General features: G+C 45.1%; 1 protein-coding gene across 3 annotated transcripts in view; it reads right to left on the reverse strand.

Moving 5' to 3' along the window:
- Positions 1-16,502, reverse strand: part of adgrv1 (adhesion G protein-coupled receptor V1) — a 104,021-nt gene that overhangs the window by 40,493 nt on the left and 47,026 nt on the right. For all 3 annotated transcript variants that reach the window (XM_070964096.1, XM_070964095.1, XM_070964094.1), the window contains 26 exons: positions 16,334-16,454; positions 16,104-16,227; positions 15,837-15,975; positions 15,566-15,751; positions 15,201-15,436; positions 14,818-14,966; positions 14,527-14,725; positions 14,140-14,359; positions 13,806-14,045; positions 13,506-13,655; positions 13,155-13,375; positions 12,779-13,058; positions 12,549-12,692; positions 11,638-11,809; positions 11,230-11,371; positions 10,532-11,100; positions 10,158-10,421; positions 9,586-9,703; positions 9,297-9,468; positions 8,871-9,113; positions 7,247-7,654; positions 6,163-6,335; positions 5,729-5,975; positions 5,414-5,553; positions 4,494-4,654; positions 4,176-4,276 (listed from right to left, as the gene is read on the reverse strand). In XM_070964096.1, coding sequence (XP_070820197.1) covers positions 4,176-4,276; positions 4,494-4,654; positions 5,414-5,553; positions 5,729-5,975; positions 6,163-6,335; positions 7,247-7,654; positions 8,871-9,113; positions 9,297-9,468; positions 9,586-9,703; positions 10,158-10,421; positions 10,532-11,100; positions 11,230-11,371; positions 11,638-11,809; positions 12,549-12,692; positions 12,779-13,058; positions 13,155-13,375; positions 13,506-13,655; positions 13,806-14,045; positions 14,140-14,359; positions 14,527-14,725; positions 14,818-14,966; positions 15,201-15,436; positions 15,566-15,751; positions 15,837-15,975; positions 16,104-16,227; positions 16,334-16,454 — 5,319 coding nt within the window. The remainder of the gene's footprint in view (positions 1-4,175; positions 4,277-4,493; positions 4,655-5,413; positions 5,554-5,728; positions 5,976-6,162; positions 6,336-7,246; positions 7,655-8,870; positions 9,114-9,296; positions 9,469-9,585; positions 9,704-10,157; positions 10,422-10,531; positions 11,101-11,229; positions 11,372-11,637; positions 11,810-12,548; positions 12,693-12,778; positions 13,059-13,154; positions 13,376-13,505; positions 13,656-13,805; positions 14,046-14,139; positions 14,360-14,526; positions 14,726-14,817; positions 14,967-15,200; positions 15,437-15,565; positions 15,752-15,836; positions 15,976-16,103; positions 16,228-16,333; positions 16,455-16,502) is intronic.

Genomic DNA, 16,502 nt, shown 5'->3' on the forward strand with positions numbered 1-16,502 from the left:
ACTTGCCTGAGTGTGTGGGAAAGGCCGTCTGGGATGTTTAATTACAATGGATGAGAAATCAAATTGTGTTTTGTTTGCAATAGAGATGGAGATTAGATTTTCCTTTCCCACACCGGCACCTGGATACGTGTGTTCAAGCACACACGCACACACATCTCCAGAATCCCACTCTGTATTTGACCAGGTGGAAGGATTTAAATGAAATATGAGAATTCTGTCAATCAGATGTTATTAATACAGAAGAACACCACTGGGCTGGGGAACGTTCACATATGAATGTTTACCGGCTTTAATAAAATCATACCTTGTTGAAATAACAGGCCTAAATTGACTGTGGTGCCTGTGATTATCTCAAGGCTGTAAATTTTTACAGTTGGTTTAATGACACTACAGGCACCAGTATACAGGGCGACAGCAGAACCATAACGTCTTCACCTTTCCCTGGAAAGACCGCGAGTGACCGTGTCACCTGGGAATCTCTTTATCCATGGCTTAAGGTCTGTACTGTTTCATGAAACTAGTGGGAAAGGGATGAATCTAAATGGGATGCTGAAGTGCCCGAGGAGGTGAAAAAGATGAGAAAAAGGAGAGAGAAACGGCACAAATAAAAAGAGAAATCAGCCATCTAGCTGTGTTTTAAAGGAGGCCTTGAACCAGAAATCTCCATCAGTGCTGTGACCCTGCAGCCTGCGATTGCCACTGATTTATGTTCTGGTAAAATGAACGCAGATGTATGACGGCAGTGATCTGTCCCCCGTAGAAAAACCACATGAATACTGATCTAAGAGTTTACAGTGTGGCTTTACAGCATCTAGGCCCACAAGTAACTGTAGACCAAATAAACATTCAGTTCAGGGCTAAAACATCTGGGGAGTAAAGCAATGATGTATTGGAGAAAAGTTATGCAATGTGTTTAATTTTGATGCACTTGTGATGTTCTACAAACATGATTTCAGAGAGGTAAAAAGAAATCTGTAATAGGAGGAACACAAATACAATCCATGAACATAGATCTTCTTTGAGAGATAATAAAATTTACAGTTTCTAAAACATTTCTTCGATAACTCAAAAAACGTGCATGAACATGTGCACATTTGTACTGTACGTACATACTGTTTTAATGTTAGTTAATGATTGAATCTGGGCTTTATTGCTTCTTGTATGATGAGCCCTGACATGACAACACATGTACAATCCCACGTACGTTAACATACATCCACTCGTACGACCAGGTGAGGCTCACTTACACAGTACATATGCACTGGGTAAATTTCCACTCTACACAGACAATCTTCAGTTGTCTTGCTGAGGGGAGGACAAACTGCCGGCCGGAGCCAGAGACTGTCACCATGCACCCTCTGATGTGACAAAGACGAGCGCACACACACACACAAAACCACAATCGTTCACAGCGAGAGGACTCTCCCTTGAGGTGGTGGCTGGACAAATCATTATTATCTCTCAGCGGGAGGTCTGATGTCTATATCCATGTCAGCGGCTGCTATCAGTTTGCCTCTCTGACAGTGACAAGACACTGGCAATATGCTGCTCTAGGTGTTTGAAGAAATTCAATGTACGTCTTCTAGTTTCACTCAAAACTTAAGGAAGCAGTAGTGATGGAACTCGCTGTGTGTAATGTGGCCCTACCAGGCGCCTGATGATGAGATGAAGCATATCCCTCTCACTACTGTGGCCTGTATTCTGTGGCTACCTGACAATAGAGCTATTGTGAAGGTAGCTTTTAATTTATTCTTTGGAAAGAGAAGCAAAACTGGGGATGTGAAATATGTGATGTCTGGAAAGAAGAAGGAGATGGAGCGTCTGCGAATGAGATAAAAGGAGAAGCTAAATGCACTTTGCCTGCTCACTTGCTCGTACCTGTACTCAGGTTGCCTTCCTTTCGTTCTTGGTTTAAGACCTTTGATGTGACATTTTCTAACTAGAAACAAAAAGACAACCTTTTGAGACAGTCAGACAATTAAAAACTACGTACACTGAAGCCTCCACTTCCTCCATCTTTGCTCTCAACTCTCAGACTCCACCGAGGGGCGGGATGTTATTCTTGTTCTTTCTAGCTGACTGTAGCTGTTACAGAGAGAAATAAATCAAACGGGCAGCTTTAATTTTCTCCCCACAGAGGGCAGCGTCAGTGACTAATTACAGCCCAGCCGCCACAGATGGAGAGCCCTCTCTGTCAGAGGTGGTTGGAGCTGGACCTGACAGTTCAAATCAATGGTGAGGCGCAAGCAAGGCTGAGACCTGCAGGTTCAGGAGACATTTCGGTCACTAATTACATTTGTCCTATCAAAGATGCGAGATCTTTGGCCTTCTTTAGCGAGACATTTCACACTAATCGCTTCCTAATGGCTACCTTGAGCCGGGACACATTCCAAACTCAAAAAAGACAAAAGATGAACAAGTTCAACAGCAGAGGACTGGCTTTAAACTACCAATGAAATGTCACTGCAGCGCTGAGCCACAGAGCTGAGAGTTCACATAAATCCTTACAAACAAAGACTCTCATGATACCTCAAAAAACACACAAAAATATGAATTGATCTCTGCAGAAATACTTTTAACAAGTGCTGTCTACATGTAAATGAAGTGAAAATGAACACTTAGCTTTCATTATCTATGTAGATTATATGATATTTTCCTGAAAAGAAGCAGGATGTTTCACACGTTTTACTGATCATTTGGCCTCTAAATCCACTGTAAGTCAATAAGTGAGTCAATACAGATTGACTTACTTAGCTTAACTTGTGTGCTTAACCCTCTGGGAAAACAAAATGGAACTAGGAAAAACTCCTTCCTAGTAAAACACTGAAAATGGGATAAAATTTTCCAGTGAGGCAGGTGATTTCCACAAGGACACAACGCTGAATCGTAAGGACAATTTATCATGTTGTAGAATTAGGTCAATTGCACACATCAACTTGTGCATGCGTGTTTTGACAAAGTCAATCAGTCATGACGGTCTACAAATGTTTTTGGACAGAGCCGAAAAAACATTGGCTCCTGTGCATTTATATAAAAGGGAAGTTTAGTTTTTTATGTTTCTTGCTAAGCACCTCACATCTAAGATTAAGTGCATACTTAAGTGAAGACAATGACGTCAATGGGTCTATTTTAATTCAGCACATCCTGTACTGTGAGCCAACTATTACCTCCGAAATATTCCCAGCAGTGCCAGATTTCCATGCAGAGGGTACATCTTATTACCAGAGAGCCCATTCAGCTAGGCCTTCAGCCGGGGATTCAAGCAGGCCTTCATCGACTGGCCTTGACCAGAACGCCACAGAAGCACAGCCTTGTATTTTATAAACTATAGCACGATGTCAGACATGTGTGCATCCAAGGAAGAGGGCCTTAACGTGCAGTACAGTACCAACGAGGAATCAGAACAGGACGGAATTTTCCATCCAAAACCCTTTTAGGTTCAGGGGCTCTGCCTGGGCCATAAACAGGTCGAGCCTTAGCTGGTTAGCCCCCAACGACAGTCTGCTTTCGTAGGGGCTCGTGTTTGTCAACCAAAGAGAGGGGGGACCAGTGGAAAATTACCAGTCCCGCACTCGCTCACGCACACACACATGCACACATACACACACAGACATGGCCGGGACCAGCCGAGAGACGGACCTGCAGCCACATATCTATCTCGCTCATTGCTTATGTGACAGCTTGCGTGTTTAATGGGCGAGGGTGCGGGGGGCATGGTTGCGTTGTCAGGACGCGCCAGCCCGCAAGCTACGCAACCAGTGACATTCGGTGATGTGTGTTCACATCTGTGTATGTGTGTGTGTGCATGTGTGTGTGTGTGTGTGCGCCCTCAGTAAATGTAATATTTTAATATGGAGGAGTATATGTGTGTGTTTTTAATGTTTCTGTCATTATTACCTGTGTTACAGCTGTGTTAATGCGTGTGAGCTACTGATCCATTTAGCACAGAGAGATGAATGCCTCTATAACCATTTGCAAAGGTTCCCTATCCATCTACATTTAAGGCCGTATAGAGAACTTCTATATGAATGGATGAAAATGCCACAGAAACCGATGCAGATGGTGCGGGAGTATGAAAGTCTCAGCTTTCATAAGCTGTGAATTGAGGGTGTTAGTGCTCATTGTGACCTTTATTGTGACGTACTGTACACAAGATGTGAGCAGAACTGTATTACCTGGGTTCCAAGGCAGCTCAGCATCATGTGAGTGAGCAGTTTGGCAGCAAACATGGGGAAACGAGAGCACAGCACGTGGGATATAATGGCCAACGCAAAGCCTGAGGAAGGAGATGTGAGAACCAATATTAATGATAAATGGACTAATTATTTATATAAACCAGCAGTGGCTATTTATAGCAATGTGGGAGGAATGTGGAAGATAAAACTTGAAAGAAAAAGAGAGCTGAGGAGAAAGGCAGGTAGGCAGTGGGCAAAAAGGAAAGTCTCAGGAGTACAAGTGAAGACATATGGAAACAGACAGAGGGTGTTTTATACCTGAGATGCAGATAAATCCAGAGGCGTAGAAGGCGTCGTTGTAGGATGCAAGAGTGGCAAACTCGGCGTAGGCCGTGTAGATAGACAAGTGGGAGCAGGCACATTCCACATAGCTCCCACTCTCCTTCACAACCCTGCAGTATTGACCATCAGAGGACCAGCTAGAGGAGAGAGGAGAGGAAGAAGCTGCAGCATCATGTTTATGAGTACGTCCACTTCGCTCTCAGGTGTTTTGGCTTCTTTTACTGCGTCACCTTTACCATTCAAAGATGATGTGTGACAAACCAGAACATTGACAGTCAGGCACTGAATGAGCAGTTTTCAGAGCAAAAATTATGTACTGCAACATTCACTTCGACCCTCCATTCACAGCAACAAAGTCACACTGCGACCTTTCCCTAGCAGTGACTTTTCTTCTCTCTCCACCTTCTCCATCTCGGTCATTGCATCTGTTTTGTTTTCAGGGGTTCATCGTCCTAAGGAGCTGTTCCGGCCAAGCCAAACCTGCCAGTTCTTGACTTGTAACAGCGTGTTCCAGCCAAGTCCCATTGCACACCCCAGGAATGTCCTCAACAAACCAACTCTGAGTGGGAAGAGTCCGAGTGTAGTGGACTGAATGTACAGATATGGAGCACAACGATGTGACTTCCTTCACAGCCACAGAGAGGCCATACTGGGAGGTTTTTGCTTGTCACTTAGCAAACAGTACAGTACCAGAGAGGGCTTATAAATAACTTATTTGAGATAAATAACAATCAGTAAAAGAAAAAAGAAAAAACAACTTCATCCACTGGTATTACCAGGTAACGCTGAAGTGATTCACGTCCGTATCATCGAGAACAGAAACATTTTGGGTGTCACCTTGCTGTTTTCAGTTCATTTAGAATGGCTGATGGATAGGTGTGTCTGTGGTGGATTACCTGGAGGTGGTCTGGTTCCACAGAAGGCACAGAGACCGGCCTGGTTTAACTTGCTGACCAGGGGTGTGAATACGATACACCACCTCATTGCCATCTTCCAGGGGTCGTGACCCTCTGTCCTGGAGGCTGGCTGAGAACACCTGGATATAAACAAAAGAAGAGAGGAGGGTTCAACTGTTGAGCTGAAAAAATAATGGCTGATTATACTGGAGTAATACTGCCACCTGCTGTTTTTAATCAAACACATTTTCCAAGAATCAAATAACAAACGATTGGAGGCAAAAGGGAAGTCTAATCATCTCATTGTGTCCGTACCTTCCCATTGAGAGCAGTGGTTGTATCATTGATGAGAAACCAGTGCTCAGTCCTAAACTCGGTCAGCTGAATCCGGCTGAGGTTGCCACAGTCTGTGGTCGAGACTGCTGGTACTGGCAGCAGAGTATCTGGGAGCTGGAAGAAGTCTGCATTACGGCCCCTGAACTTGTGTCCATTGATCTGTGTGGGGTACCACTGGAAGGCAGAGATGGTCATATACGGACATGTTTCCAGGATGGTGCCCCTTCTGGAAAAGATCACACCAAGAAAAACGTGTAACAGCAAGCAAGAAAACCTTACAATTAATACTTAAACCTTGTTGTTTTGATGTAACATGCACGAGGAAGTGTTTATTTGGTAAGACCAACATCTTAAAATTCAAAAGAGGGATCTCCTCCTCCCACTTTTCACTCTCTGTGATGATGGACACTCACATCTCACACTGACTGTGCGCGAGCAGGGAGAATGCAAATCGCTCGGCCACCTCCGCAAGGTGGCTGAGGCCTCTGGTGTCCGCTCTGCTGGGATTGGCCAAGGCACACAGCAGGTCATAGGTTAAATTGCGGCTACTTTCCTGTAAAGGCGCCCTCTCTGCCTCTGCAAGCACCTGGCTCAGAGGAGACAGAGATAAACAGAGGGTGGATAGAGACATTTTTGTCAGTATTTGCAGTCAAGCGACAACACATTGAGGAACAGTTCGCTCCAGTATTGCTAGCAAGTTTCTGGCCCTGAAGTACTGCATGTGTGATCTGAATTTCACTGCCTTATTTATCTTCTGGCTCTGTCACTTTCTTTGGTTTAGGCCTCAGTGTTATGCAGCTTTCATTGTGAATTCATGCCTCTTTTTTCCCCTCCTCTGTGCTCCCACGTATCCTCATGCTGTGTAACTCATTTGTGCTGTCTCTGCTCTCTCTTCCGTCCCCCGCACACTCCGTCATATTAAATTACAGTGGTGTCTCCGCTCGTCTGGAGGCTGAGCAAGTGCTATACTGCATGTAGACTCTAACATCAGAGCGGTGCAGCGCTCAAACACTGACAAGTGAGACCTTTTCAGATGACAAACTGGTCCTCAGATCTGTCAGAGCAGTGAAGTGGGGCTGATGTATGCCCTTTAGCGTAGTCTGACACATGCTACACTGACTCTCTAGATTTAGGGGGTGAGAAAAGCAAATCATGCAGAGGCAAGTGTTTCCCTCATTAGAGACTCATTATATACTAATGCAAATCTGCTATCTGCTATTTGCACCTAGAGCTGGGAAAGACCGATAAAATCAAATACATTCAAGAGCAAATATGTTGAAAATTAGATGACTAAAACTTAAACAAATATTTAAAAATCATAGACGATACCTGGATTCATATCATGATATTCATGTGGTGAGGGGGCAGATAGAACAGTTAGATGTTGTCTCATATCGTACTATTCTTTCTACTCCTCCAGCTTCAAAATGGTCTTAAAATATGGTTTTGGTGTAGAAGCTGGCAGGAGTTTTCGTCCTCAGTCTCACATCTTCTTACCTTCCCCAGAGCTTCGAGCACAGCGGCCATCTGCTCACGAGTAAGAGGCGCAGTGACTTTATTGATCAGCTCTTGCAGCACCTGGTTCAGTTTAGCTGGGTCAAGAGGCTGATGCAGGTGGTCCAGTAAGACCCACACGGCTTCGCTTGCAGCATTTGACACCACAGTCACATTAGCTACCCCAAACCGAGGGTGCACTCTGGCTCCCCCTGTAGCATTGTAGAGCTCCACCTGGAAGCGCTTGGGTGTGGGCAATGAGGAGGCGAGGTCGGGGGTGAGGTAAATGTCCAAAGATGCGTTACGGTGGCCCACATCGAAGGTTAGACTACCCTCCTGTTTGGGGAAGTCCATCCCTGCTTTAGCAGGCCGGATTATAGCGGGACCCACCACCTCATCTCTGGAAAGCTCCTGGAGGAGAAACAGAAATCCAAATTTTTGTTGGATTGAGTCATGTTAACCAGCTTACAAAATAAACCTACCTGCAACCGAAATGTAAAAATAAAGACAAAATGACGAGAAACCTGAAAACAGTCCACAACTGATTTGACTGCTCTTGACCACTGAAAGCAGACTTCTTATTCGGCAAACAGTGTTCACATGGTCTGCATTCCAATAGCAGCACATGCAGATAAGTGAAGCTGACATTGTTGTGAAAGCATAATGTAAACCAAATGAGGACTGGGCTTTCATTATGCATCAATCCTTTTGTCTCGCAACATGCTTTGGTTCTGAGAGATGAAAGCAGATGACCTGGTCATGTGTCTCACTAGGGTTTTTGTTGAGTGCACTAGACACTCTTCTACTTTGATCTTCAATATCAAAAAGTGAGAGCGCCACTGAATACTTTCTGCCCCTGAAGTACATACAGCCGAGATATCTCTAATAATGGTGCCTCGGAGAAAATAAGGGTGGCAACGAGATTAAAGAGGTGAGGAGAGGAGGAAACATTGTTCATCATAAGAACCAATAAACTGTGACGATTATGAATAACAAACATTATAACAAACAGGACAGACTGAAAGCTTCAAGGGACCACCATCAGAAGAAAAGAGAAACAACTACCACAACTAAACTTCATTTTAGTTCAGTGCCCTCCATTTCTGGATTATATCATGGAAGAAGTGTGAAAAACTTCTCACATTGTGCAGTGGATCGTAGTATTGGTGCTCAGTTAGTACACATAGCATGACATAGTGAAGTCTTTCTAACTGGATTAAATAACAAGTGTTATGTAAGAGACAAATTAGATCAGTATACCATTAGATTTGTGTCTGCTGAGCATGTGGTAAATCAGGTCAATGAAGCCAGACCGGACAGAGACAAATAAACATGCTCAGGTGTTACGATAAGTGAAGAATCATATTTCAGCTGGTTAATGGTTGCAATATCATTAGCCTCAACTGAAAATGAGATTTCCTGCTACGCAGAATGACACATCCAGGGCAAAGCTGAGAGAACAAGAAGTACATCCAATAAAACAGTAACAGTGTTGAATTTAACCAATTGCAAATACTCTCTCTGAAATATTTACACGGTGCAGATTTTAATTGTATTCACATGTAAGCATGCATGCCATGTATAATGTATGCTTGTCCTTAAGGGTTATACATCTGTTAATACTGACCAGAGTGCGGTATTGTACAGACATGACTGCAGCCGTGCTTGCTCGTCTGTACACTTGGAGACTGAGCCTTGTGGTCATCAGCGTGGCGATGGGCAGCCTGTGGCCAACGGCGAAGTACACGAGGCCTTGCGGATCGTCGCTCTCTGCCAAGGTGATGTTCGCAAACCGGGTGGTCTCATTAATGGTCGCTCCAGCACCCACCTGATAAATCTCCACCAAGAACCACGCTTGGTACTCTGGTTCCTATGACAACGCAGATGAGCGATTTATTTCATGCACTGTGGCTTTTCTTATGAATACACAGATAATGAAAATCACTATTCCACCATGTTTGTAATCTATCCTTATGCTGCAGGATTCAAGGTCAGCAAGATATCGACACGCTGCTGCAGTGCTTTCACCAAGGGGCCTCTGCCTCTCTCTCACCTCATCGTCCTGGACCTCCAGAGTGAGAGCACAGATTATCTCTCCTCTCTCACACAGCACAGCTCCTGAGGTCTGCACCAGCTGTCTGGTCAGGTTGACTCCGTTGTTGATAAGAGTTAGAGTGTCCTTGCTGAAGGTAACTCTCCAGAAAACCTGCAAATCCTCAAAGGCTCTAAACAGAGAAGGAGTGCACAAACAGTAAAACTTCTCGGTTGCATTGTAATACAGAACCATTTCTGGGTGACGATTTGTTTTTATCATTCATGTCTAATAAAGGTTGTTTTGTTACCTGTTTTCCTGTCTCTGCAGATGGAGGAGAGCAGTTCTGTTCTCTGAATCCTCATCAAGAACTTGGCCCCTCAGGGAATTAAGACTAAACCCTATAATACCGTTATGGAAGTCGCTCCCTGGGACAGAGAGAAAGATGAACAGAACAAATGCAAATTAATTTCCTCACAACCTCACTGGTTTATTTTTGTAATCGATCACACATGCAGAATTATCAAATAACCTGCCCACTGCAGTGATTATGTGAGAACTGAGGCCCAGAAGAGCAGCTGGAGACTAACGTAGCAGTGATCTAATGTAAATCAGATGGCATCAGTGCAACCGGAGAAGAACACTGAATTACTCATTGAGATAACATTCACATGTCTCTGGGTCCATTTGATTAGATCCAAAAGACACACTTGGGGTTAAGCTAGTGCTATAAACAGAAGAAGACCAGAATACATATCAACAAATAAACATGATGCAGGATTTTTAATTGCTGGAACAAACTGAGCAAAACAGCAATAAATACGTCTTATTTTTATCTTGTCTAGCTGCCTCAAACAAACATCTATTTTTATATTATTTTACCAAGGATAGTGATCTTGGCAAAAGCTCCAAAGCCCTGGTATGGGCTGTCTGTGATTTGCGCTCCTCCTTCTGGATCACTGAGGTAAATGAAGAATACTTCCTGTCCCTCCGGCTCTGAGTCATCCAGGATGAGGAGGACGACCTCTGTCTCGTCCTGACCGGCCTGAAACGACACTACAGTGGACTCCAAGCGGAAATCCTGTTCTTCCTTTGCGAGGGTGCCAACAGGTTCCAGAGTGAAGGGAAGAGGTGTTGTACTTCCATCTGGATACAAGCACACAGCAACACAACTTAAAGCAAAACTGTAAACACAACAGCAAATTATAATACATTGTAATGGTGTAAAAAAGCAGTGCGACAGAACAAACACACACCTCCGTATGCTTGGACCCGAACCCTCACAGCTCCAGACACACTGTCGGACCGGCGCACCCTCAGAACCACCCTCCGCTCCTGCTGGGTCTCCTCATCCCTGTCCTCAGGCGTCTGCACCACTTCAGGTCCAATACTCAGCAGTCCTCCAGTCACATCACTGGCCAGGATGGTGACCGTGGCCACACTTTGCCGAGGGTTGAGGCGAGGAGGGGCATCTGCCCAAGCTGAATCTGGAGTGAGGACTTGAACATCTGTGAGGTTGACGTGAAAGTGCTCATCAGCCTCTGAAATGGAGTCGTCAAGTATTGAAAGGCGGAAGGAAGTGTTGGTTTGGCGAGGTGAGTCAAAGACCAAACGGCCATCTGGCACCGCAATAAAGTCCTCTCCTGCTGCTGCGCTGCCTGCTACTGTTGTATAGGACAGGCGGGTGCTGTTGCTACGAGAACCGTAGAGCCTCTGAACATAAAGTGTTATAGTCTGGATGTCCTCTGCTATGACCAGCTGGCGGGAATCGGGGGAAAACTGGTATATTCCCAGAGGCTCCACTTCTGCAACAGTAAATCCTGACCTGTGCAGGGAAACAGACATCAGCAAATAAGTCAACTGTATTGATGATTTAAATGAGCAACATTAGGAAATTGCCTCCTAAGATGGTGGCAAAGGGAATAATGAAACCAGACCACAGTGAAACCATTACCTGAGCTTGACAGTACTGGCTGCAGAAGCGCTGGAGGTGGCAGCACTGAGGTGTACAGCATAGGAAGCCGGCTCAGATGCATCAGCAACAGCTGTGAGCGATATGGCTTTAGTCCTCTCTCCATGGGCCAGGGTCAGCAAGCCTGAATATGAAGAAAGAAGCACGTGACCAAGAGTTAGGGCTGTCATTAGTCCAAGCTGGTGTTTGGTATGAGGCTGCACACCAGATTAGAAGTGTTTGGGTCGAGAGAAAACAAGTACAGTCTTTGAGGGCCATACATCAGATCAGAGATAAAAGCTCAAATATGACTTCACCTTTACCTAAAATCATTTGAAAGAAATAATGAAAGCAGGTGAGATAATGTGTGACTCTGCACTGCAGAGATCGTTCTCTCTCTGCGTGTTTTACCTGCACTTGGGGTGATAGCTCCCAGTTTGAGCCCAGGTGGCGCCTGTCCTGAAGGATACCCAGCTTTCCACTGCACCATGATGTCCCCAAACAGCCCTGTTCGTGTCACTTTTGCTTCACATGTCCCTGTTTCTATACTTGAAACCTGCAGAGCCAGGGATCCAAATCCAACCTGCACAACAGCAGAGCAGACGGTTAATCATGTTGTTCTTCATCTTATTCTCTACGTTACCATGAAAACAAAAACAAAATAAATGCATTGTTCTTATGATTCTGTTATACTTTTTCGCACTGACCTTGGATTAAACCTTTACATTAGAATATTCTGCAAAGACACTGTCTTTGTATTGTGTACACAAGGTCTGTCATGTGAATTTCATTGTTAGCGGCTAAATGTGTTAGCCCTAGTGTGTTATATGGACCTTTCACAAGGCTTGAGTATTCACAGAGCAGTCAGGGCCTCGGCACTAACTCACTTACAGAGGTTTTATGTAAGTTTTAAATCATATTAAAGTCTGTGGAGAGAGATATCACAGCAATGAGGCCAAGTTTGTTGTCTGGTGGCTGAGACATAATTGAATAAACTGTAATGATCAAGTTTCTGTCAGTGCCTGTGCAAATGACTCTACCTTGACAAACAGAAAACAGATGCATCATGTTCGCAAATTCATACCCACATTGTGGGAAGGTAATATTCAATGTAAGGAAATCTTCCAAAACAAAAAACTGTAAAGTGACGCTGAGTTTATAACGAGAAGAAACGTACACCCTATGAAATGTCCTCGATCAAGGCACTGAGGCCCAATCAACGATTGGAAGTGTCCTCTGCAGAGGGGTCAGTTACAAGAAGAATCTCTCTCCTGCAGATAAATCATACACCAACAAACAAAAAACCCACAACCACAGCTCACCTCTGAGCTGGCGGCTTCTTCTGGCACAGTCACTGTAGCAACACTGGCCTCATGGAGGAGGCGAGGCGGAGAGCCGAAAATAGGGCTGACTAGCCTGACATCAGTCAGCTCTGCTGTGAAGCTCTCACCCACTGCCAAAAACACCTACAGAGAGAAAAACAGGGAAACAAACAAGTGTTATATGGGCGCTTAAAAAAAATAAAACTACCTATTTTTAAAAAGGTCCCTACCTGGCTGCTGATGGGCAGTGTGATCGCACTGAAGGTCTGTCCCTCTCTCAAGAGCAGCCTTCCTGCAGCTTGTCCTCCCAGTATCTCCTCGATGGCCATCACTTCATCTATCCCTCCACTGATCCTATAGCCCACACTAACGTTGCCAAACAGCCCAGCCAGCCGCGTCACATTCATAACCAGAGCTCTGGTGACCTCAGACCCTGACCCCACGACTACTATAGACTGCTGCTCGGGGTTCAGGGAAAAGACACCGTGGGGCTCATCGTTCGCGCGCACCCTGAGGTGGAGAGAGGAAGATTCATTTCAAGTTAACTCAAACAGGCTTTTTCAGTCAATATATGTTATTGAGCATAACTAAGCCATCACAACAAACCTGATGTGTGCTCTGATGGAGTTCGGATTGGCATCCAGTGTCGCACCACCCTCCACAGCTGTGAGCTGGACAGTGTAGAGCTCCTCCAGCTCTGGCACTGTATCAGGCATCAGGCTGAGGACAATTTCTGCCTCCCTTTGGCCTTCCAGGATCATCACTGAGCCGGCTAGGGCTAGGAAGTCACCTGCTAGATCTGAGTCACTCTGTATCTGCCAATGCACCTGAGGTGTGAGAGGAAGTATGGCTGTGTTGACATGTTAAAAGTGGCCATAAAGAATTAAACTCAGCTAATTCAAGCACTAATATAGGAAACTGTTGATAAATAATGAATGCATATTGATGAAATCTTACCGTGATGTTACCCATGACACCCTCTCTGCGTGTAACCGACAGGGAAATGTTGAACGGGCCCTCTGCTTCTGTGGATTCATTGTAGATACGCTCTCGAAGAGCATCCTCAGTGAACTGGACTATACCATTTGGGTCACCAAACTTCTCTATCTGGGAGACAAAATAGCATTAGGACAGAGCGGGGGTGAGTAAGGTGCTGAAGACTGCATTCTGTTATATTTCACTTGGCGATAAGTGCTTGCAATCTTAACTGATTCATGATGGTGAAATCAATACTGCATGCATGACACAATGAAGTACCTTCAGTGTTATGGAACCAGCCTGAGGATCAACATCCAGCTCTCCGGACAGAATGCTGAGCTCTATAACAAAAGTCTCTTCCACCTCCACCTCCCCATGGGGGAGAATCCGCAGCTCGATGGAGCGCGTCCCTTCCTCTCCATCCCTGAAGGAGAAGGACCCGTTCACAGGCTCTCTGATGTCTGTATTGACAGGAGGAAGGACCTCTCTGCTGTTGGGGCCACGGATGATCCAAGCAACCTGTCGAAAGGTAAAACCAGTTTGATCAGTGAATGTGCATGACGGGAAGCTGAGAGAACTTTTCTTTTCTGGCTGGAGACGTCGTTCTTCATACCGTTGCATTTCCCACGAGGCCCCCTGCTCTCTCCAAAACAAGACTGAGTTTCAGAGTGGAGTTCGGGTTGACCACAGTGATTAGGCTCTCATTAAGGAAACGAACCATCCCACTTTGAGAGTCGCTTTTGGCAATGGTTACCCTGGCAACACGTTGAGAGCCTAGAACTGCTCCGCCCGTAGCTCCAACCAGCAGGACCTCAAACATCTCTGCATATTCGCTGGGGGAGATAATTTCAGTGTTAAACTGGAATCAAATAACATCTTTACTCTCAAATTCATGTCTTTTATTTTCTCAACAGTTCAACTCACAGCTTAATGTCTTTCCAAGTTAAGCTGATGTATCTTATTAAGATTTATTTTCATTATTTTTAATTTCTGCTCCCACCTGTCCAGGTCATCGATAATAGTGACATTGATGTAGCTGGTATTCTGGCCATGGACAAACACCACTGAGCCATTATTCAGGATGTAGTCGAGGTCAGGGGTTGCGCTCAGGCCTCTAGAAATGAACTGAGCTGAGATCAGTCCATATGAGCCCACTCTCCTCACCACTGGGATCAACACAGAGCCCACATCCTCCTCGACTGAAAGAAAGACAGCCAGAGGAAAACATGGATTTCACATAAAGCAAATAATCTTTTAAACAGCTCCAAGTTGAGTTTGTTTTCACTCTTACCTGTAATGTCAACAAAGTCCTGCCTGAACTCCAGGATACCCTCGACATTGTCATTCTTAAGTATGACCACAGCAAGAGAAGAGATGTTGCCTACAGCTGGAGGCTGGTCCTGCTGGAGACCTGACTCTCTCACTGTGTAGTCCACATCACTGACCACCAGAGGGGGACACAGAATGAAGAGTCACTGACAAGAAATCTTTGACAGTCACATTAGCAAGTATTTTGACTAAAGGAAGGTTCTACACTGCTTACATTATGAATGACTATGACTCTCCATCCTCATTTGCAACATCCTATTACAAGCTATTTTTCAGCTATTATTATATTATTAAAAATTCTATCCAACAGTTATTAAGCTGCTCCGCCTTGTCAAGTTACTTTACCTGACATTGACGAGCTCCACTTCAGTGATGTTGAGGAAGAACATCTCTGGCCCCTCTGGAAGACTGTCGTCCTGGATATGCAGCGTCACTTGTTGGGAGGTCTGGCCTGGGGTAAAGAAGAGCCGTCCTGAAGCTGGAGCGAAGTCCAGTCCGCGGACTGCTGTGTTGCCTGAGGTCTGGTAGGTCACCCACACGCTGCCCTGGCTGCCAAAGGAGCGATTAACTGTCACATTCACCTGCGGTAAAGGGAGAAAAACAAATAGCTGTGGATTAGGTTTCTAACTACACTATCATAACTACACTCATAACTAACTACACGATCACATCACTCTTTATATGTATCAGTCACATTTTGTTGACCTCACCATTCCCTGCTCCTCAGTTGCCCTGATCTGGTGTTGGGTGAAGGAAAACAGGCCGTAGGGGTTGTCACTGGCAGCCATGATAATCTTGGCATGTTTGGCTGTGGGACTGATTTCCAGTCCAGATGTGGCAGAGGTCAGCGTAAGCTGGTACTCACGGCGCTCTTCAGGGAATTCATCATCAACGGCCTGGCATCATGATGGACATGACACGGATGTTTTTATGGAAAGCACAGAGACACATGTATGTTCTGCAATCTATATCTCTCATTACCTTTAGAATAATGGTGGCAACAGACTGCCTGTCCCTCATGGTCACAGTGCCAGAGATCGCTTCAAACTCAGAAACCACAGCTGGAGTGATATTCCAGTGCACCTGGACCTCTCCAAACACACCGGGCCCTCGCACAAGGCTGCGGGATACACACAAATACACACAAGGATTTTGACATTACATTCTCCATTAATAAACAGAGGTAGTGCATTTTAAAGCTCTTATTTGTCTTCCCAGGTTAGTGATACAGTTTGATAGTTATCTCACCTGACCATGGCACTACCATTGTAGTCTCCCTGAGGTTCTCCAATGAGGATGTTCCTGGAAGGCTTAGCTATTCCAATAATCCCCAGGGCAGCCTTGTCTGCCCTGATAGTGATGGTGGCCATGCCTGGAGGAGTACATGACAGACCAGGGTAGTGAAGAGAAAGATAATGCTGAAAATACTGCACTGATTCACTGGTGGACAGTGTGACATTTCTTTCATGAATACTGACCATTTAAGGGGTCAATGACAGCACCACTGTCAGCAGGAAACAGCCGGACAGTGAAATGCTCATCTCCTTCCAGTAGAGTGTCAGCAAGGGCTCTAATCACAAATGTCTTCATAGACTCAGTCTGTGAAGCACAAAAAGTATTGGAGACTACATGAAGAAACTTGCAACA

The sequence above is a fragment of the Chaetodon trifascialis genome, chromosome 6, assembly GCF_039877785.1.
Source record: "Chaetodon trifascialis isolate fChaTrf1 chromosome 6, fChaTrf1.hap1, whole genome shotgun sequence".
Lineage (NCBI taxonomy): Eukaryota > Metazoa > Chordata > Actinopteri > Chaetodontiformes > Chaetodontidae > Chaetodon > Chaetodon trifascialis.